The following is a 24,224-nucleotide window of genomic DNA, read 5'->3' as shown; positions in this document are numbered from 1 at the left end:
ATCTATATTCATCAGTGATATTGGTCTGTAATTTTTTTTGTAGTATCTTTGTCTGGTTTTGGTATCAGGGTGATGGTGGCCTCATAGAATGAATTTGGGAGTGTTCCTTCCTCTGCAATTGTTTGGAAGAGTCTGAGAAGGACGGGTGTTAGCTCTTCTCTGAACATTTGATAGAATTCACCTAAGAAGCCATCTGGTCCTGGACTTTTGTTTGTTGGAAGATTTTTAATCACAGTGTCAGTTTCATTACTTGTGATTGGTCTGTTCATATTTTCTATTTCTTCCTTGTTCAGTCTTTGAAGGTTATACCTGTCTAAGAATTTGTCCATTTCTTCCAGGTTGTCCATTTAATTGGCATAGAGTTGCTTGTAGTAGTCTCTTAGAATGCTTTGCATTTCTGTGGTGTCTGTTGTAACTTCTTTTTCATTTCTAATTTTATTGATTTGAGTCCTCTCTCTCTTTTCTTGATGAATGTGTGTAAAGGTTTATTAATTTTGTTTATCTTCTCATGGAACCAGCTTTTAGTTTTATTGATCTTTGCTGTTGTTTTCTTTACTTCTATTTCATTTATTTCTGCTCTGATCTTTATGATTTCTTTTCCTTCTACTAACTTTGGGTTTTGTTCTTCTTTCTCTAGTTCCTTTAGGTGTAAGTTTAGATTGTTTATTTGAGATGTTTCTTGTTTCCTGAGGTAGGCTTGTATTGCTGTAAACTTCCCTCTTAGAACTGCTTTTGTTGCACCCCTTAGGTTTCGCATCGTTGTGTTTTCATTTTCATTTGTCTCTAGGTATTTTTTGATTTCTTCAGTGATCTCTTGGTTATTTAATAACATATTGTTTAGCCTCCATGTGTTTGTGTTTTTTATGTGTTTTTCCCTGTAATTGATTTCTGATCTCATAGTGTTGTGGTGGGAAAAGATGCTTGATATGATTTCAATTTTCTTAAATTTAAAATCTTGATTTGTGACCCAGGATGTGATCTATGCAGGAGAATGGTCCATGTGCACTTGAGAAGAAAGTGTAATCTGCTGTTTTGGGATGGAATGTCCTATAAATATCAGTTAAATCTATCTGGTATTGTGTCATTTAAAGCTTGTGTTTCCTTATTTATTTTCATTATGGATGATCTGTCCATTGGTGTAAGTGAGGTGTTAAAGTCCCCCACTATTTTTTGTGTTACTGTCGATTTCCTCTTTTATAGCTGTTAGCAGTTGCCTTATGTGTTGATGTGTTCCTATGTTGTGTGCATATATATTTATAATATATAATTGTTGTGTTTTCTTCTGGGATTGATCCCTTGATCATTAGGTAGTGTCCTTTCTTGTCTCTTTAACATTCTTTATTTTAAAGTCTATTTTATTTGATAGGAGTATCGCTACTCCAGCTTTCTTTTGATTTCCATTTGCATGGAATATCTTTTTCCAGCCCCTCACTTTCAGTCTGTATGTGTCCCTAGGTCTGAAGTGGGTCTCTTGTAGACAGCATATATGTGGGATTTGTTTTTGTATCCATTCAGCAAGCCTGTGTTTTTGGTTGGAGCATTTAATCCATTCATGTTTAAGGTAATTATCGATATGTATGTTCCTATTACCATTTTCTTAATTGTTATGAGGGGTTTTTTCTGTAGGTCCTTTTCTTCTCTCGTGTTTCCCACTTAGAGAAGTTTGTTTAGCATTTGTTGTAGAGCTGGTTTCGTTGTGCTGAATTCTTTTAGGTTTTGCTTGTCTGTAAATATTGGATTCTTCATTTTACTTTGTGTCCACGTGTTTTTTTGTTTTTCTTTTTAATATAATTTTATTTATTTTTAATTTTTTATACAGCAGACTCTTATTAGTTATCTATTTCATACATACATGTTTGTTTGTTCTTTAATTCTTCTAGGTCTTTGTTAAAATTTCTTGCATCTTCTCGATCTTTGCCTCCATTCTTTTTCCACAGTCCTGGTTCATCTTCACTATTATTATTCTGAATTCTTTTTTTTTTTTTTTGGTGGTACGCGGGCCTCTCACTGCTGTGGCCTCTCCCCTTGTGGAGCACAGGCTCCGGACGTGCAGGTTCAGTGGCCACGGCTCACGGGCCCAGCCGCTCCACGGCATGTGGGATCTTCCCAGGCCGGGGCACGAACCGGTGTCCCCTGCATCGGCAGGCGGATTCTCAACCGCTGCGCCACCAGGGAAGCCCCTGAATTCTTTTTCCTAGGTTACCTATTTCCCCTCCATTAAGCTGTTTTTCTGGGGTTTTATCTTGTTCCTTCATCTGGTACAATGTCTTCTGCCTTTTCATTTTGTCTATCTTATGTTAATGTGGTTTTCCTTCCACAGGATGCAGAATTGTATTTCTTCTTGCTTCTCTGTTTTTTTTTTTTTTGGCGGGGGGCGGGGTTGTTGTTTTTTAATTTGCAATTATCTGTGCTTCCTACATCTGAAGATTCCTGTCTGTTGGACATCTCCTGGTCTTTCCATTATCTCCTTCTGGAACTATGATTAAAGAAATATTTGTTAGGTATCGTTTTATTCTCCAGATATTTTGACATTTCTTTTATTATTTTCATCTCTTTGTATCTATGCTTTTTTAGGTATAATTTCTTTAGAACTTTATTCCAGGTCACAGATTCTCTTTTCAGCTGTATGTATTCTGCTATTTAGCCCTTTTATTGAGCTTTAAATTTAAATTGTTGTTTTTCTAAATTTCTGTGTGTGTTTTTTCTTTTTTTTTTTTTTTTTTTTTGCGGTACGCGGGCCTCTCACTGTTGTGGCCTCTCATGTTGTGGAGCACAGGCTCGGACGCGCAGGCTCAGCGGCCATGGCTCATGGGCCTAGCTGCTCCACAGCATGTGAGATCTTCCCGGACCTGGGCACAAACCCGTGTCCCCTGCATTGGCAGGCGGGCTCTCAACCACTGTGCCACCAGGGAAGCCCTGTGTGTGTGTTTTTAATGTTGGTCTAGTCAGTGTTCACAGTCTCTTACTCCTTTCTCTGTTTGGCTCCTTTTTTATTTCCTTAAACACATTAAGTTATTTCTTTTTTTTTTTTTTTTTTTTTTTTTGTGGTACATGGGCCTCTTACTGCTGTGGCCTCTCCCATTGCAGAGCACAGGCTCTGGACGCGCAGGTTCAGCGGCCATTGCTCACGGGCCCAGCCGCTCTGTGGCATGTGGGATCTTCCTGGACCGGGGCACGAACCTGCGTCCCCTGCATCAGCAGGCAGACTCTCAACCACTGCGCCACCAGGGAAGCCCAAAGTAGCTATTTCTGATTTCAGTCATTTCAACATATAGATCTTTATGATCTTGCTTATGATAGCTTGTTTCCTTGAATGTTTTACTGGGATTGCCTCTGCGAGACTTCCATAAGACATGGGTTGAGAGAGGATCTGTCCTCAGAGGATTTGCTTCCGCTTTTGCCATGTGTCTGACAGCACTTCAACTTTAGACTTGGATCCACTTTATAGTGAGATGCTCCCATGGGTCTTTGGACCAGTGTGGTCAGCTAGTAGCTTAAAGTATCACGAGGTCTTTCTTTTTTACATCTCCAGTCAGAATGAAGGTTGAGTTGGACACTTTTTCTTCCGTAACTGTTCTCTTTGTTGACTAGACGTTGTCTTCTAGTTCCTTGCTCTTTGACCAGCAACTTGAGCATCACCTTGTAGCTTGTTAAAAAGCAGAATCTCAGGTCCTACCAAACCTACTCAGAATCTGCATTTTAACAAGATCTCCCCCAGGTGGTTTATGTGCACATTTTAAAATCTTCCAAATCACTCTTTTCTCAGTGCATGAGCCTCCCTGAGTCATGGCCTCTAATAGGCTTTTTGTTTTGCTCAGGCTCATAAGACAATGCTCTCCCTGCTGTACTGAGAGCTGTGTTACTGAGAGCTGTGTACCGTAACCTCTGGGGGAGAAAGACGCAGGTTATGTAGCAGCTTAAGTGTTCGTTTATCTTATAGGACTGCTTTGACAGTTTATCATTATTTACTTCCTTAAAGGTTCTTCCTCTGATTTAGAAGTGTTTTTTTTTTTTTTTTACCTTTTTAGATATTTTAGGGCTATAGGGTTTTGACATCTCTCTATCAAATTGCCACAACAGAAGTTTTGAAAAGTTGTTTTTATATTTTAGTGGTGATTCACTCTTTTTCCTTTGCTTTTATTAGTTCTTCTTTTAGAGTGTCCTCTTCTTGCCTATAATGTACTTTTTTTTTAACTCTATATACCAGCATTTTATTGACTGTACAATGTTCTATTAAGATATTGATATAGTACTGTAAATTTTGAACATGTAGGTTGTTTCCAGTTTTCTGTACATACTAATGATGTTATAATGTTCTTGTCTGTGCATATCTGTATATTTGCCTGATATTTTCTGAGAGTGAGTTCCCAGCAACCTGTAATGTACTTGTAAACACAATTCTGAATAGGCTCTGGATAAGGCCAAACCACCCCCTTGAAAAAGAAGACATGGGCTTTATGTTGCATTTCCCTGTTTCTCCAAAGGAGCGCAGTATCCCATCTGATCTTGTACTGTGCAGAAATGAGGGAAATTCTTTTCCTCTGCATTTTGACACATGCTTACCTAACTACAAAAATAGATCTGTTCATGGTTCCATGGTCTCAGAATCCCTTGAGAAAACTGGTCTTTCGGCTTTTCCTTGTTACCTTTCTTTGTGTAGATAAAGTTCCTTCAGAACTACCCAAAGCCAGACTGAGGGACCAGTTTCTCAAACTTATACTTTGCTACTCTTCTTTCTTTCCCCAAGGTACACTCATGTTTCTGTTCTTTACCCAAAACCCTTGTGCACGTTGACTTCTGTGTCCCACAGTTAGGTTCATGTTATTAATACACTCAGCCTGTGCACATTAAGACATACGCATTGCTTCATTTCTCTGAACTACCCTACAAGGTAGGAGATATATCCCTATTTTTCAGATTGGAAAACAGACTCAGTGAGATACAGAAACCTTCTTTGCATCATATTGCTATTAAGTGGTATGGGTGGCACTGGGACCCAAGTGTGACTCTGGTGCCCTTAGTTTGTGTTTTCTACTCCTCCATTGTATTACTTAAGAGGAGGGCCTAGCTGCTCTGACAGTCCTACTGATGGGACAGAAATCAGGATCTTTTCATCTTGTTACTTCACCATCTGTAAAGCAATGCCAATAGTCAACCCATACACACTAGTAGCATTTTACTAGTTATTTACAGCCTGTGTCAGTTCCGATTGGTTGGACATATATTATGATTGAGCAGTGTTTATATCATACAAGTTGTTAAATATTTTAAATATCACTTGGCCCTGGGTTTTGTCCTCATCTGCAAGGTTACAGCTGGGTCACTGCCATGTCCACATTACAGCCTGAGGGAATGGAAAAAGAAATCTAGGGCAGTTGGTTTGTTGCAAAATTGAGGCGACCTAAAATTTGCACGCGCCATTTCTAGCCACAGCCCACTGGCCATAACTTGGACATGTGGCTTCGTGGCTGCAGGGAAGGCTGGGAAATGTGATCTCTAAGCGATTGCCCTGGTGCTTGGCTTGATCACAAGCCAGGCGGGAGTGGGCATCCTAGAACTTGGTGGAAGAAGGGAAAGTGGCTACTTGTGACACTTAGCAGTCTCTACCACATCTGCCTAATGTCACTTTTCCAAAAATGACTGTGTTCATACTGAGCAGAATTACTGTAAAATACAGTTATACACATCTCATCAGTTCATTGTGAGGTTTAAATAAGGTGACGTATTTTCAGCCCCTAGCGCAGTGGCTGGCACACAGGAAGCAACTAAAACATAAAATTACTTTTCTTATTTACAGTTCATATATCTGCATGATTTAAGAAGCAAAATTTTTAGCATCAGATTTTGTCTACATTATAATTGACAGCCAGGGATTTTGTGCCATTTTCCTGATTTTTCATAAATGCTTATGAATTTCTACAGATTTGAAACATACCAAGGTTACTTTTTACACTGAATATCATTTCAAGTTTCCAATACAGGGATTTTTTTTTAACTTGTTAAAACAGCCAAACCTAAAAGAAGAATTACTAATTTAATTGTGTTGAGTCAAGGCTGAGTGCACAGTAGCAATGGCTACTGGTCTCTATTAAGTATTTGCTGAATTTTAGGCTTCAAAGTAAGTTATTTAAAGTACAATAAAATAGATTTAATTAGTAACCAAATGCAGAAACTACTTATTAGCCAGAGTAGATGTAAAATCTGTCTACGTTTAGAATCTGTTTGTTAAAATTCTCCTTTCTGTATATCTGTATTAATTATTACTAAACTGTCATGACTTAGTAAACAACATTTAATGCTTTACAAATTGCTAATAGATTTGTTGATGGATAGAAAGTTGGACATCATATGATGGATAGAAGTTCCTGTTGTGGAGGCTGGCTGAACTTGCTGAATTGGGATATAATATTGTCAACTTCTACAGAATCCTGTATTTTGGATAGCAAATGACTGATACAAACCCTGTGATTTGGGACCAAGAATGTCTTTCAGTTGTGCAAGGTTTATATTCACCATCATTTTCAATATAATATTTTTCTAAGTAGTCAACCACAAATAAACAACAGATTATTATATGAAATATATTAGTACAATCAGAAGCTCATATTTCTGTTACCCATATAATTTCTTTGTTTAAAAAATAAGTTTATTTTTTTAATTTTTATTTTTGGCTGTGTTGGGTCTTCGTTGCTGCACGCAGGGCTTTCTCTACTTGCTGTGAGCGGGGGCTACTCTTTGTTGCGGTTCACTGGCTTCTCATTGCGGTGGCTTCTTTTGTTGCAGAGCATGAGCTCTAGGTGTTTGGGCTTCAGTAGTTCAGGCATGCGGGCTCAGTAGTTGTGGCTTGCGGGCCCTAGAGCACAGGCTCAGTAGTTGTGGTGCATGGGCTTAGTTGCTCCACGGCATGTGGGATCTTCCTGGTCCCGTGCTCAAACCCATGCCCCCTGCATTGGCAGGTGGATTCTTAACCACTGCACCACCAGGGAAGCCCTCATATAGTTTCTTAATAAAAATAAATGCTGCTTTACAAGATATTTTTTTGCAGGTTTTTCTCTTTTGATTTTTAGTGAATGCTTAACTAAGTATTATTATGAGGACATAATTAAAAGTAAAATATGCCCTTAAATATTGAAGTGGAAGTTTGAAGGCAAAATGGTCTGTAGTCTAACTCAATAAATACATTAAAATTTTAGGTGTTTTTATTTTAATATGTATAGAAATTTTTATTGATTCAAAGATTATTCTCAGCCAATTATTTAGATGGGAGAAGTCTATATTCTGTAAGTTGTTGTAGCTTTTTAAATACATTCAGTTGTATATTTATTTTCTTAATCCTTGAATTTTGTTGGGTGAAGACTAATCTGCATTACAATTGGACATTCAGACAATCAACAATGTTGCTAGACACTGAGATATATGCAGTGGACGTTCAAATTAACAGCCTGATGTACTATTTTGAAATTGTTAATGCAGTTTGTATGTAATGTTAACTTTATGTAATCTTACAAACAAATCTTACTGTAAATTCCAAATTGGCTATGGAGAGTGCATATATATATATATATATATATATATATATATATATATATACACACACGGAGACATATATACATACAAACAAATACTTGTGCACATATATTTGTGTGTGTGTGTATAATTTTTTTAAAGTGGGGGGTAGGGTGATGTAGTCATTGCTGGAATATGAATAAAATACATGTAGTGAAAGAAAATTCTAACTACATGTAATGCTATCAGGAGCTTCCAGATAATTCTGTAATAATAATAATAATAGATACAGCCTGTCATTATGCTAAGTGCTTTGCCTGAATTGTCCTGTTTAATCTATTTAGTAACCTCATGAGGTAGATACTGTTATATTCAATTTAGAGAAGAAGAAATGGATTTAGAAAAGGTAAATAACTTAACAAAGGTCAAACAACTAGTATTTGTTTTAGTTTCTTATTGCCGGTGTAAAAAATTACCACAGACTTAGTGGCTTAAAAATCCTTATAGTTCTGGAGGTGAGAAGTCTGAAATGGGTCTCTCTGTGCTGAAACCAAGGTGTTAGGGTTGTGTTTCTTCTGGGAGCTCTAGGGGAGAATCTGTTTCCTCCCTTTTCCAGCTTCCAGAGGCTGCCCAAGTTCCTGGACTTGGTGGCCCTTTCCTCCATCTTTAGAGCCAGCAACATCATCAGGTCTGTCTCTCAATGCCACCTCTCTGGCTCTCTCTTCCGGTTCTCTCTTCCCCTTTAAAGGGTGACAGTGACTGTGATGACAGTGGACCCACCCAGATAATCCAGGACAGTCTGCCTAGTTCAGGGTCATCTGATGAGCAACTTCAGTTCCATCTCTTACCTAATTCTTCTTCACCATGTGACCTAGCCGTCACATAGTTTCCAGATATTAGGTTCTCACCCTCTTTGGGGGCCATTACTGTACCAGCTACAGTGGTGTGACCAGAACTGGTACCCACCTCTGTCTGCCTCTAAAGCTCTTCCTTCAGGAAGTTGAAGACCCCAACCCTGAGGTCATTTTTCAGAGTGGTTTTGCCCTTATTGGATAACTTTCATAATACTGAAAGCTTACCTTTCTCATTGTAACCTAGAAAGTGAGCTCATTTATAAATTGCAGGTGCAATACATTTTAAGATGTTTAATTGGCAGAAAAAGAGGGCCATGATTAGGACTTAAATATAAGAATACTAAATACAGTGCCTTGTGACTTATAGAGATTTAAATACTAAATATTGTCACTGAAAAGTTCCTACTACTTAGTTACTCTTAATGATCTGATTCCTGGTATTTTTGGCATTGCTTCAGACAGGAATCCGTATTTAATTTAATTTAATTAATTTATTTAATTTTTAAAAAATAAATTTATTTTATTATTTATTTTTCACCTTGTTGAGTCTTCATTGCTGTGTGCAGGCATTCTCTAGTTGCAGTGAGCAGGGGCTACTCTTTGTTACAGTGTGCGGGCTTCTCATCATGGTGGCTTCTCGTTGAGGAGCACAGGCTCTAGGCGCGCAGGCTATAGTAGTTGTGGTGCGTGGGCTCAGTAGTTGTGGCTCGTGGTCTCTAGAGCGCAGGCTCAGTAGTTGTGACGCATGGGCTTAGTTGCTCCGCGGCATGTGGCATCTTCCTGGACCAGGCTCGAACCCGTGTCCCCTGTATTGGCAGGCAGATTCTTAACAACTGTGCCACCAGGGAAGTCCCAGGAATCCGCATTTTGTATCTGTTTTTTCAATTTTGATAATGGTTAACTAACTCATTTCAAAGCTTTTCTTTTCAAACTGATAGTATTGGTTGCCTCCAAGGAAGGGAACTGGCTGTCTGAAAGACAGGAGCAGAGGGAAGGGTTGGCACTGTGTGTCCTTCTGCACTTTTTAATTTTGATAACTGTACATGTGTAAGCTTAACACAAGTAAGTAAAAGTATTACATTTTGAAGTAGAATAAATGAACAGCTCCTATTTTTTTCACTGTCTTCACTCTGCTAGGATCACCCATTCTGTGTCATTCTTTGAGGAAAATAAGTTCTCAAGGAGAAAAATCCAAACCCATCAAACAACCCCTTAAGAAGCCAAAGTTACCAGAAGGTCGTTTTGATGCACCAGAAGATTCCAATTTAGAGAAAGAACCACTGACAAGTGAGTAGAGTAAAGTTCCTCTCTTAATTTTTGGTCTCAAAGAAAGTGTTTCAGTCATTTAGAAGCAAATGAAAGGAAGGAAGCATGTTATTGCTTATAATTCTTCATTGACAGTAATCAAGAATATTTCAACAATGAATAAAATTACCATACAGTAAGTCCTCTATATACAAACGAGTTCTGTTCTGAGAGCACATTTGTAAGTCCAATTTGTTCGTAAGTCCAACAGAGTCAGCCTAGGTACCCAACTAACACCATCAGCTGTATAGTACTGTACTGTAATAGGTTCATAATACTTTTCACACAAATAATACATGAAAAACAAAGAAACACAAAAAACAAAGAAAACATTTTTAATCTTACAGTACAGTCCCTGGAAAAGTACAGTAGTGCAGTACACAACTGGCATACAGGGGCTGGCATTGAGTGAACAGGCAAGAAGAGTTACTGACTGGAAGAGAGGAGGGGGGAGACGGTAGAGCTGAAGGGTCATCAGCAACAGAAGACGGAGGGCAAGCTGCACTTTCATTCACCCCTGATGTTGATGGAATGCACGTTCGTATCTTTGAAAGTTCGCAACGAGAAGGTTCGTATGTAGGGGACTTACTGAATTGACTGTCAATATGTATGGGTTTAAAAAAAAGATTTCCTGGGCTTCCCTGGTGGCGCAGTGGTTGGGAGTCTGCTTGCCGATGCAGGGGACACGGGTTCATGCCCCGGTCCGGGAAGATCCCACATGCCGTGGAGCGGCTGGGTCCGTGAGCCATGGCCTCTGAGCCTGTGTGTCTGGAGCCTGCTCTCCGCAACGGGAGAGGCCACAACAGTGAGAGGCCCGCGTACCGCAAAAAAAAAAAAAAAAAAAAAGATTTCCAGGCCCCTGGCAGTGATTGATTATGTTTGATTAATTTATTTATTACACCCCATTATTCACATGGCAAAATATATGAATTAAGATGCAAATAACAGAAAACTACTTGAACAGACTTAAGCAGAAGGTAGGGTATGTTGTTATTAAGGTACAGGGAACAAGTGAGGCTCCCTAGGTCAGTAATGCTGCTGGGCCTTAGAGGAAGACTGGGACCTCAGGACTAAACACTGTATGGAAACCAGGGTGTTCTTCCTTCTCTTGTCTTTGGTGCCTACTCTTTATTGTTTTCTGTCTCCATACTCCCTTCTGAGTCCACTGGGAAGAAAGTAACTGCTCCTAGCAGCTCCTCAGTTCAAGAGAACAACAAGACTTCAATATACACTTTCTTAGTCCTGATTTCAAATTCCTTAAGAAGAGAGCTCATTGGCCTACCTTGGATCAGATGTCCATAGCTAAATCAACCATGGCCAGTGGCCTGGGTCACAGGTGAAAATGTGGTTGTTCTCACTGTAACCACATGGCTGGGGGAAGAGAGGGGATGATTTGGAGAATAAAGAGGTTTTGGTGGGGGGGAGGGATGATAGACTAAATGTTATTTTGTATTCAGTATATATAAAATGTGTTTCATGTCTTAAAGCTTTTTTTTCTTAAGTACTACTTTATTTTCATGCTGTATCCTTTTGTACCTTTGAATTGTGGAAAATGTGCAAATATTAGCTATTCAAAAAATAGCATTTCATACAGCATAAATGTAAACATACCACTTTGAACCTTGGCAAGGCTGCCCTGCTTTGTCTGGTTTTTCCAGTCTCATGAGCGCTAACCCATCTATGAAATGAAGCATCCTAGGCAAGAAGATACCAGTAGAGGATACAGGGACCTGTGTCTGGAATTCTTCCTAGAATATAAAAGCTTTTGGGGTTTGCTCATTCATTAAATATTTCAGATTATAGCACTCTACCAAGCCCAATCTCATAACCACATCAACCAGCCAAGATGATGGAGGCTTTTAAAAAGTTGCCATTAATCTAGAGGTAAAATTTTACTTCAAAGATTTTAGGTGAGCATAAAAATCTGAGAGGAAATATTTCCTTAAAATGTCTCACACAAAAGCAGCAGTCTCAGAAATAAACACTCATGTATATGCTTAATTGATTTTTGACAAGGTTGCCAATACCATTCAATGGGGAAAAGGACAGTCTTTTCAATAAGTGGTGCTGAGAAAACTGGATATCCACATGTAAAAGAATGAAATTGGATCCCTTACCTTACACCATATTCAAAAACTAACTCTAAATATGTCAAAGACCTAAACTTAACAGGGAAGACTATAAAACTCTTAGAAGAAAATTGGGCAGACTCTTCATGTCCCTGGATTTGACAATGATTTCATGCATATGACACTAAAAGCACAAGCAACAAATGTAAAAATAGATAAATAAGACATCAACAAAATTAAGAAATTTTGTTCATCTGAGAACATTATCAAGAAAGTGAGAAAAACAACCTACAGAATGGGGGAAAATATTTGTAAATCATATATTTGAAAAGAATTTATAGCCAGAATAAAGAACTCCTACAATTCAACAACAACGAAAACAACCCAATTCAAAAATGGGCAAAGGACTCAGACATTTCTTCAAAGAAGAGTGACCAACATGCATTTGAAAAGATGCTCAATGTCACTAATCATTAAGGAAATACAAATCAAAACCATGGTGACACACCACTTCACACCAACTCGAATGTCTGTAATTTAAGAAAAACTGGAAAATAACAAGTGATGGTGACAACGTGGAGAAATTGGAACCACACGTGTTTCTGGAGGGAATGTAAAATGATGTAACTGCTGTGGAAAACAGTTTGGCGATTTCCCAAGAAGTAAAATATAGAACTACCATGTGACTTAGCAACTCTAGGTATAAATCCAAAATAATTGAAAACAGAGACTAGAACAGATATCTGCACAGCCATGCCTTTTTCACAGTAACCAAAAGATAGATACAACTTAGATGTCCACTGATGGATGAATGGATAAACAAAGTGTGATATGTACACGTAGTGAAGTACTATTCAGTCATAAAAAGGAATGGCATCTTGATGTATGCTACAATGTAGATGGACCTTGAAACGTTATGCTTAGTGAAATAAGACAGTCACAGAAGGACAAATATTATATGATTCCACCTATATCAGGTACCCAGAGTAGGCAAATTCATAGAGATAGGAGGTAGATTAGAGGTCATCAAGGTCTAGAGGGAAGGGGAAAGGAAATGTTTTTATTTAATGGGTACAGAATTTACACTGGGGATGATGAAAAAGTTTGGGGTATAGTGTAATGGTTACACAGCATTGTGAGTATTTAATGCCATTGAATTGTACACTTATAAATGGTTAAAATGATAAATATTATATATATTTAATACAAAGAAAAAAGAACACATATTTCAAAAGGTAATAATCATCTATCTGACACAAGGCTAGGCATCCATCTTAATTTTCAAGCTACTGAAGTTTTTGTTGAAGATACATTACCAAATCCAGCAGATGCTTTGCAATCCTCATTTTATCTGAACTATCCACAGCCTTTGACAGTATTAACTACTGCTTCTGGAAATGTTCTGTTTTGGTTTCGGTTTTGCTTTCTTCAGTTTCTCATCCTATTTCTTCAATCATTTCTTCCTGGGCTCTTTTAAGCTCCTTTGCATCTGCCCAACTCTCAAATGTATGTATATGCCAAGCCTTTGTCCTGAGCCCCCTAAGCATTCCTAGAAGAGCTCATATCTTCTTGAGATTATCTGAAATATCACGTATGTGTTGATGATTCACACATTTATACCTCTAGTCAGACCTCTCTCCTGAGCTGCTCCTGTCTACAACTGCAACATCTTTGTTTGCATATTCCAGGTACATCTCAAATTATTACGTCTAAAACTAAACTCATCCTTTTCTCATTGTTCCCTCCCACCAGCCCTACCCCAATCCTCTTCCTTCTGAATTCCCAGTCTACCCCATCTACCAAGTCATCCAAGCCTGAAATCTGGGGATAATCCTTCACTGCTGCCTCTTCCTGTGTCCTGGATCCAATCACTAACCAAGTCTTGTTGGTTCTACCTTCTTAACATCTCTCAAATTCATCTCCTTTTATCCATCCTATTAATAAAGCCTAAATTCAAGCTGTCTCTAGTTCTGTTGGTCTCCTAACAAGTCTGTAATTCTTCCTTGTTGTCTTCCTTCTAATGTAGTCTCCCTGCCTCTACTACATACTTTGTTCTAAGAAAAAAATTATAGGTTACCTTTGCAGAGAGTAGTTTCTGTTACTAAGATGATATGCTTGTTTGCTACTAAGCACCCCATTTGATGCAAAGATGAGTAAGGAAAGGAAAATGGAATATCTGCGTAACTATGAACAGGACATTGTGTGGTAAATGATGTGAGAGATACACAGAAAGAGGTTAGAGAGAGGTAGACAATAGAGAGAACATTTGAGTTGGGGTTTAAAGGATCAATGAAATAGTAATGAGTAGATAAGGAGTTGTGGGGAGATGTTTCCAAAAAAGAGAGAAAGGAATGATCAGAAAGAAAGAGGCCGGGAACTTGACACATGTAAGACTTAGCCATTTCGTAAAGTGTGTATAGTGGATTAATGGAAAATAAGGCCAGAAAAGTAGATTCATTTCAAATCTGAGAGGGCCTGAAGTATATGGGCTTTTTGCAGTGTACAGTGAGGAAAACACTGAAAGTTCTCAGATGGAAATTGTTTAATGGGCTTTCTTAAAGTATAATCTGCATGTAATAAAATTTACGCATTTAAAAATTCACCCATTTTAAGTGAACAGTTCAGTGAATTTTAACAAATGACTACAGTCATGGAACCAATACAAAGTATAACAGTTCTATCTCTCGAAGACTCCCCATGCCTCTTTTTAAAAAATTAATTAATTTATTCATTTGTTAGTTCATTCTTGGCTGCGTTGGGTCTTCATTGCTGAGTGCGGGCTTTCTCTAGCTGCGGCGAGTGAGGGCTACTCTTTGTTGTGCTGCGCGGGCTTCTCTTATTGCAGTGGCTTCTCTCGTTGTGGAGCATGGACTCTAGGCGTGCAGCCTCAGTAGTTGTGGCACATGGGCTCAGTAGTTGTGGCTTACGGGCTCTAGAGCGCAGGCTCAGTAGTTGCGGCTTACAGGCTCTAGAGCGCAGGCTCAGTAGTTGTGGCGCATGGGCTTAGTTGCTCTGTGGCATGTGGGATCTTCCTGGACCAGGGCTTGAACCTGTGTCCCTTGCATTGGCAGAAGGATCCTTAACCACTCTGCCACCAGGGAAGCCCATGCCTCTTTATATTTAGTCTCATTTTCACATCCCCCTGGCAACCATTGATCTCTTCTCTGTCACTATAGTTTTGCCTTTTTTTAGGATTTTAACTGAATTAAATCATACAGTACCTAGTCATTTGTGTCTGGCTTCTTTCCCTTAATATGGTATGGAGGTGAGATTCTGTTTTAGAAATAATAATTCAGCTTTCTATGCAGGTTAGGCTGGAGTCATGGGAGTCAGAAAACAGAGATTAATTAGAAATATTGCATTTGTCTAGAATGAGACTCAGAGCATGATTCAGGGTTGAAGTAGTGGGAATAAAAAGTTTTAGAAAACTACAGGATATAATGAGGGTGAAGATTAGGTTAAACACACATGAGGAAGAGGGCGATGGAGGGATGGATAGGAGGTTGTGGTCAGAAAGAAGAGAGCTCAAGAGTGTGGGATTTGGAGAAGGAACATATGCAAGAAATAATAAAACCCTAATGGATGGCAGAAATGGGGATAAAGATTGCTAGGGAAGAGGATCGAGGACATTTGTGGCCCCAGCATGTGGTGTTCTTAATGTGGGTTTGATATTAAGGGCAATGGGAAGAGAGATGAAACTACCTGCCCAAGACGGTAGAAGAGTCTTTGAGTTTCTTACAAGACTGGAGAAAAGCACTGGAGAGGTGAAGTTTGGAATTCAGAAGAGGAAGGGCTGTAGTGGTGCGGTGGTGGAACGAGAGGCCGGGAGCAGCAGTGAGCAGCAGGGACATCTTGACCCTCTCCTTCTTCCCTCCTGCTGCGGGTTGAATTGTGCCCCTAAAATCCGTATGTTGAAACCCTAACCCCCAGTGTGATGGTATTTGGAGTTGAAGGCCTTTGGGAGATAATTAGGTTTAAGTGAGGTCATGAGGGTGGGGCCCCATGATGGAATTAGTACTCTTATAAGAAGGGACAGCAGAGGCCTTGCTGTCTTTTTCTCCCTGCCACGTGAGGACACAATGAGAAGGGACCATCTGTGAGCCAGGAAGAGTCCTCACCAGAGCCCAACCATGCTGGCACCCTGATCTCAGAATCCCAGCCTCCAGAACTGTAAGAAAATTAATTTCTGTTGTTTAAACCACCCAGTTTCTTATGGTAGCCCAAGCTGACTAAGACACCAGTGAGCCCCAGAGATATGGGAGAAGAAAAGCTTCCGCTAGAGAGGCTTTCAGATGAAGTCAAAGCAAGGAGTCCTTTAGAAACAGAATAATGCTGAGGGTGGGGATAGTTTATTCACAGTGGAGATAGAATTTTGAAATGAATAAATGTTTGAAATTTTTCAAGGTAAATTCCATGTCTGCTTTCTTTTGCTGACATGATTTTGGTGATGTTCATTTAGTTTTCTAAAGAGACGCAGTTTGGAGAGATTGATCAAGATGGTGGAGTAAGAGGATGTGGAGCTCACCTCCCCCCATGAACATATTAAAATACATCTACATATGGAACAATTTCACTGGAAACTAGCAGAAAACCCTGGTACAACCAAGACTGTAAAAAAATATCCACACATAATTGGGTAGGAAGGGAAGAAAAGTGATCAGGTCAGGACCTGTGCCCCAGAGAGGGGACTAAGAAGACAAGGGAGAATACATGGTGGAGACCCACCATGTGTAGTGAGTGCTGAGAACCACAGGTTGGGTGCCCTAGTGCTGGCATCCTCCACAGGGGAGATGAGCCCCCTTGGCTGGTGGGAGGGCAGCTGGGACCGCCAGGAGGGCAGAGGGACACCTGGCTCCGCTTGTGAGGAGGCCGCACGCAGGCTTGGCCCAGAGGTGGTGCAGAGAGGTCTGCTCCAGCAGCTGCCAAGTCCTGCGGCTGCCTCATCATGCGCCCCAGCCCCAAGCCAAGCCAACTCTCTGGTCCCACTCGTTCCATTCTGGGGCAGCCACTACCAGGAAGAAGTCTCAGCCGTGGGACACAGAGGTGACCCAGTCCCGGGGTGGAGCCTGGGAGGAGTAGCGGCAGCCATTGTCGGCACTTACTCACGTGGCACAGCAGAAGCAGCCCAGACCTCTGACAGCAGCCGGCCTGCCACAGGTCACTCCTGGTACACGCCAAGAGTCCAAACGGGCCCCCGTAGCTCTGCAGTGTGGCTCTACAGCCAGATGGAGGTGACAGGGGCTGGGGGGTCAGCTGAGAGGGTCAAAGTGGACTTGTACCAAGGCTGCATCTGAGTGGAGCATGGGAAGCAAATATGTGCACCTGAATAGGCAGTGAATCAGACAGCTCAGACCTCTGAGGCTGACATGAGCGGAGAGCCCACATAGGCCCCACTCACTTCAGCACTTCCTGCTCTGGGGCAAGGAGAGAGGAAAAGACCCACTTAAAGGGAACAGAGCCAGCTCATGTCTGACCCTCAGGGCTTCTGCTCCAGCAACCTGGGATCAGACCCCACCCCTGATAGGGCAATTACAGCCACCTGGCAGAGGGGAAGTCCTGCCCTGCACCTGGCTCCAGCTCTAGCCCCTCCACCAGCAGGCCCACCTCCTGCCAAGGAGATAGCTATCAGCACACCCTGAGGAAAGACATGATTTGCGTCCATATCAAATTCAGCTCTCCCACAAAAGGCACTGGGCACACGCAGTCTGTATAGGGACACTCCTACATAAGAACACTCCTTCAAAGTAACTTTCACCTAAATTCACAGAGGCAGGAAAAGTTAAGCAAAATGAAAAGGCAGAGGAACTTCTCTCAATTGAAAGAGCAATAGAAAACCTCTGAAAAAACTACCAATGAAACAGTTGACTAAAGAATTCAAAGCATTGGTTATAAGAATGTTAACTGAATTAGGGGAAAGAATACATCTACACAGCAATGTTTTTAACAAGGAACTAGAAAATATATAAAAAAAAAAACCAATCAGAAATGAATAATTCAATAGTCGAAGTAAAAAACACACTAGAAGGAATGAATAGCTGGCTAAGTGACACAGAAGAATGCATAAGTGTTCTGGAAGATAGAATAATGCACATCACCCCATCAGAACAGCAAAAAGAAAGGCAGTTTTTAAAAATGAAAACAGTCTAAGAGATCTTTGGGATAACATAAGGGGCCCAGAAGGAGGAGAGAGAGAGAGAAGGGAATTGAAAATGTATTTGAGGAAATTGTGACTGAAAACGTTCACAATCTGAAGAAAGAAACAGATATCGAGGTACAGGAAGAGGGTCCAAACAAGATGAACCCAAACAGATGCACACCAAGACATATCATAATTAAAATGGCAAAAGTTAGAATTCTGAAGGCAGCAAGAGAAAAACAAAGCATCATACACAAGGGAATCCCTATAAGTCTGTCACCTGATTTCTCTGCAGAAACTTTACAGGCCAGAAGGGAGCAGCACGATATATTCAAAGTCCTGAAAGGGAAAACCTGCCACCTAGGGTACTCTACTCAGCAAGATTATCATTAAAATAGAAGGAGTGATAAAGGACGTCTCAGATAAGCAAAAGCTAAGAGTTCATCAATACTAAACTTACCCTAAAAGAAATGTTGAAGGGACTTCTCTGAGTGGAAAAGAAGTAAGCTGTAAGAGAGGGGAAAGCCTGATAGGGAAGGCAAATATATAGTAAGGACTGAGGATCAGCCACTTAAATAAGCCAGTGCAAAGATTAAAAACAAAAAATTGTAAAAGCATTTGGTTAACTGTTGCCTGCAGTGACCTGGGACATAGACCCCACATACCTGATGAACTTGTAGCTGTAAGGGAAGGGCTGGAAAACAGAACCTTAATAATATCTGTTGGTTGTTACTGACTATTTGGCAAGGAATTAAAAAGAGAGATGAACTTAAAAAAATTGTAGAAGCAGCTATAACTACAATAAACAAGAGATAAACATGAAGATCTAAAATATGACATCAAAAACATAAAATGTAGGGGAGCGGCGTAAAAAACAGATCTTTTCAAATGCATCTGAACTTAAATGACTATCAGTTCAAAACAAGTAGATATAGTTACAGGTCAACATATATGAATCTCATGGTAATCACAAATCAAAACTACAGTAGATGAAACTAAAAAGAATACAAGCATACTACTAAAGAAAATCATCAAACCACAAGAGAAGAAACGAAAAGAAGAAATGAACAAAGAAATAGAAAAACAACCAGGAAACATAAAATGGCATTAAGTACATACCTATCAATAATTACTTTAAATGTCAAAGGACTAAATACTCGAATCAAAAGACATAGGGTGATGAGGCCCTTCTATTTGCTGCCTACAAGAGACTCACTTCAGAGCTAAAGACACAGACAAAGTGAGGGGATGGAAAAACTTATTTCATGCAAACAGAAATGACAGGAAAGTGGGGGTAGCAATACTCATCAGATAAAGTAGACTTTAAACAAAGACTGTAACAAAAGACAGAGAAGGGCATTATATAATGGTAAAGGGATCAAGACAAGAAGAGGATGTTATCATTAACATAAATACTTGATACAGGAGCACCTAAATATATAAAGCAAATACTAACAGACAAAAAGGGAGAAATTCACAATAATAGCAGGGCACTTTAACACCACACTTGCATTAATGGGCAAATCATCCAGACAAAATCAATAAGGCAACACTGGTCTTAAATGACACAACAGACTTCTTGGACTTAACAGATATGTATAGAACATTACATCCAAAAACAGCAGAATACACATTATATTCAAGTGCACATGGAACAGTCTCCAGGATAGATCACATGATAGGCCGTAAAACAAGTCTCAAAAAATGTGAGAAGATAGAAATTATATCAAGTAATTTTTCTGACAGTAACAGTATGAAACTAGAAATCAATTACAAAAAGAAAAATGGGAAAAGAACATACAGAGACTAAAACAACATGCTACTGAAAAACCAATGGGTGAATGAAGAAATCAAAGAGGAAATCAGAAAATACCTCAAGACCAAAGAAAATGGAAATTCAATACTCCAAAATCTACGGGGTGCAGCAAAAGTAGTTCTAAGAAGGGAGTTTATAACAGTACAGGCCTTTCTCAAGAAAGAAGAAAAATCACAAGTAAACAACCTAACCTGCCACTTAAAAGAATTAGAAAAGGAAGAGCAAAGCCCAAAGTCGGCGATAGGAAAGAGATAAAGATCAGAGGGGAAATAAAATAGAGATTAACAAAACAATAGAAAAGATCAATGAAACCAAGAGCTGGTTTTTTGAAAAGATGAACAAAATTGGTAAACATTTAGCAAGGATCACCAAGAAGAAAAGAGAGAAGACCCAAATAAAATAAACGAAAGAGGAGAATAACAACAAAAACCACAGAGATACAAAAATCATAAGAGAACACTACTAACAGTTATATGTCAATGAATTGGACAACCTAGAAGAAATGGATAAATTTCTAGAAACATACAACCTGTCAAGACTGAATCAAGAAGAAGTAGACAACTTGAACAGACTGATCACTAGTAGTAAAATTGAATCTGTAATTTAAAAACTCCCAGCAAACAAAAGTCCAGGACCAGACAGCTTCAAAGGAGAATTCTACCAAACATATAAAGAAGAGCTAATGCCTAACCACCTCAAACTATTCCAAAAAATTGAAGAGGATGCAACACTCTCAAATTCATTCTACAAGGTCATCAATAATTACCGATACCAAAACCACACAGAGTACAAAAAAAGAAAATTACAGGTCAATATCATTGATGAATATAGATTCTAAAATCCTCAACAGGGGCTTCCCTGGTGGCACAGTGGTTGAGAATCTGTCTGCCAATGCAGGGGACACAGGTTTGAGCCCTGGTCTGGGAAGATCCCTCATGCCGCGGAGCAACTAGACCCATGAGCCACATCTACTGAGCCTGCGCGTCTGGAGCCTGTGCTCCGCAACAAGAGAGGCCACAACAGTGAGAGGCCTGCGCACCATGATGAAGAGTGGCCCCCACTTACCACAACTAGAGAAAGCCCTCGCACAGCAACAAAGACCCAACACAGTCAAAAATAATAAATAAATAAATATTTTTTAAAATAATAAAAATTTAAAAATAAAAATCCTCAACAGAATATTAGCAAACTGAATCCAAAAATATATTAAAAAGATTATATATGATGATCAGTTTGGATTTATTCCAGGGACACAAAGATTGTTCAGTATTTGCAAATTAGTTAATGTGATACACCACATTAACAAAAGGAAGCATAGAAACCAACTGATGATCTCAGCAGATGCAGAAAAACCATTTGACAAAATTCATTATCCATTCATTATAAAACTATCACTGAAGTGGGTATAGAGGGAACATATCTCAACATAATAAAGGCTATTTATGACAAATCCACAGCTAACATCATATTCAGCAGTAAAAGCTGAAAGCCTTTCTTCTAACTCAGGAACAAGACAGGGATGCTCACTCTTTGCCCCTTCTATTTAACATAGTTTTGGAAGTTCTAGCTGCAGCAATCAGACAAGGAAGATAAATAGGTATGCAAATGTAAAGGGAAGAAGTAAAACTCATTATTTGCAGATCCGTGATACTATATATAGAAAACCCTAACATCTCCACCAAAAAACTATTAGCACTAATAAAAGAATTCTGTAAAATTGCATACAAGATTAATATACAGAAATATGTTTCCTTTACATACACTAATAATGAACTACCAGAAAGATAAAGTAAAAAAAAAAAATCCCCATTAAAATCACACCAAAAAGAATACAATACCTAGGAATAAACTTAAAGGTGAAAGATCTGTACTCTGAAAACTATGAAACAATGATAAAGGAAATTGAAGATGATAAAAGAAATGGAAGGATATCCTGTGCTCTTGGATTGGAAGAATTAATATTGTTAAAATGGCCATACTACCCAAAGCAATCTCTAGATTAAATGCAATCCCTATCAAAATACTCATGACATTTTTCACAGAACTAGAACAAATAATCCTAACATTCATATAGAACCACAAAAGTCCCCAAATTGCCAAAACAATCTGGAGGAAAAGGAACAAATCTGGAGGTGTCAAGCGCCCAGACTTCAGACTATACTACAAAGCTACAGTAACCAAAACAGCATGGTACCGGCACAAAAACATACACATAGATTAATGGAACACAATAGAGATCCCAGAAGTAAACCCATGAACCTTTGGTCAATTAATCTACAACAAAGGCAGCAAGAATATACAATGGAAGAGGACAATCTCTTCAGTAAGTTGTGTGGCGAAAACTGGACAGCTACATGTAGAAGAATGAGAACATTTCCTCACACCATATACAAAAATAAACTCAATGGACTAAATATCTAAATGTAAGACTTGAAGCCATAGAACTCATAGAAGAGAACATAGGCAGAACACTCTTTGACATAAATTGAAGCAATGTTTTTTTGGATCTGTCTCCTAAGACAAAAGAAATAAACAGATGGGACCTAATTAAACTTAAAAACTCTTGCACAGCTAAGGAACCGTGGACAAAATGAAAAGACAACCTGTGAATGAGAGAAAATATTTGCAAACGATATGACCAACACAGGGTTAATATCCAAAATATATAAACAGCTCATACAACTCAATATAAAAAAAACAATCCAATCAAAAAATGGGCAGAAGACCTGAATAGACATTTTCCCAAAGAAGACATACACATGGCCAACAGGCACATGAAAAAATGCTCAACATCACTAATTATTAGAGAATTTCAAATCAAAACTACAGTGGGGTACCACCTCACACTGGTCAGAATGGCCATCATCAAAAAGTCAACAAATAATAAATGCTAGAGAGGGTGTGGAGAAAAGGGAACCCTCCTACACTGTTGGTGGGAATGTAAATTGGTGCATCCAATATGGAAAACATTATGGAGCTTCCTCAGAAAACTGAAAATAGAACTACCATATGACCCAGCAATTCCACTACTATGTATATATCCAAAGAAAATGAAAACACTAATTTGAAGAGATACGTGCTCCCCAGCGTTCATAGCAGCATTATTAACAATAGTCAAGATATGGAAGCAACTTAAGTGACCAACAGATGAATGGATAAAGAAGATACACACACACACACACACACACACACACACACACACACACACACACACACACACACACACACACACACACACACTGGAATGAATATTACTCAGTCTTTAAAAAGAATGAAATCTGCCATTTGCAACAGCATGGATAGACCTCGAGAATATTATGCTTAGTGAAAAAATCAGAGAAAGACAAATATTCTGTCACATGTGGAACCTAAAAAATAAACAGTGTATATAGCAAAATAGTAACAGACTCACAGTATAGAAAACTAACTAGTAGTTCCCAGTGGGGAGAGGGAAGGGGGGGCCAAGATAGGGGTATGGGATTAAGAGGTACAAACTACTGTGTATAAATTGGATAAGCAACAGTGATATATAGTGATATATATCACAGGGATATATTATATATATATATATATATATATAGCACAGGGAATTATTGCCTTTATCTTGTAATACCTTTTCCTGGAGTATAATCTGTAAAAATAACTGAATCACTGTGCTATACACCTGAAACGAATACAATATTGTAAATCACCTATACTTCAAAGAAAATGAATGAGTGATTAGACATTGTTTAAGAATTGGGATTCTTTCTAATAGCTGGTTCCTCTCCTGATCTTCCTGTGTACAGATCAGTACAGTGTATGTGCTAAGAGCAAGACTGCAGCCAGAATGTGTGAGTTCAAACTCAGTTTCATCACTTAGTCTCGTCTTCCTCATCTGTAAAATGGAAACAATAATTGTTCCTGTCCCAAAGGATTATTATGAGGGTTAAATGAATTAATATGTATAAAGTCCTCGGAATTGGGCCTGACTCAAAACAGATATTCCTATTATGAACATACACTGTTAACAATAATAACAGCTGTTATGCCCATAAATGGCAGTTTCAGGGAACCAGTTGCTGAAGCCAAAACTGTATGATGAGGAAAATTAATACTCATAGCTAAAATTATTTGAGCATTCTTAATGTAGCTGGCACTGTGCTAGACCTTTTACATGTGTTTCTTTTTTTATTTTTCAAGATAGTAAGGCAGGTATGATTGTTATACCCACTTCACTGTTAAGAAAAATAAGGCATTGAATCAAAGTAATCTTCAAAGTAATCTTGTTTCAAAACCTTCCAAACCCTGTGGATTTGTACTGTGTATTCTCTGCACCCCTTTCCTTCTGTTCTAACCCAGCCACTCCTCAGATGAGGGCCTGAGAGTCCTCTGAGAATTCTAAGTCACTAATGCAGGAAATAAAGTAGATTGGATATGAAGATTGGATGCTAGGGGAGAGGAACCACTCTCTGGGGAGAGTTTGTTTAAGGACTGCATAGTAGTAGCCTCATCAGTAGCATGCAGCCTATTAACTGTCAGCTCTGCAACCTCATCTG

General features: G+C 39.1%; 1 protein-coding gene across 3 annotated transcripts in view; it reads left to right on the top strand.

Annotated features, from left to right (window-relative positions):
* SMAP1 (small ArfGAP 1) overlaps positions 1–24,224 on the top strand; it is a 220,853-nt gene that overhangs the window by 8,530 nt on the left and 188,099 nt on the right. For 2 of the 3 annotated variants that reach the window (XM_067011370.1, XM_067011368.1), the window contains exon 2: positions 9,498–9,647. The exons of the other annotated variant lie outside the window; for it this stretch is intronic. In XM_067011370.1, coding sequence (XP_066867471.1) covers positions 9,498–9,647 — 150 coding nt within the window. The remainder of the gene's footprint in view (positions 1–9,497; positions 9,648–24,224) is intronic. 3 annotated transcript variants of the gene reach the window in all.

The sequence above is a fragment of the Kogia breviceps genome, chromosome 13, assembly GCF_026419965.1.
Source record: "Kogia breviceps isolate mKogBre1 chromosome 13, mKogBre1 haplotype 1, whole genome shotgun sequence".
NCBI lineage: Eukaryota > Metazoa > Chordata > Mammalia > Artiodactyla > Physeteridae > Kogia > Kogia breviceps.
Note: the sequence above shows the minus strand (reverse complement) of the source record. Positions and strands in the feature narration are given on the sequence as shown.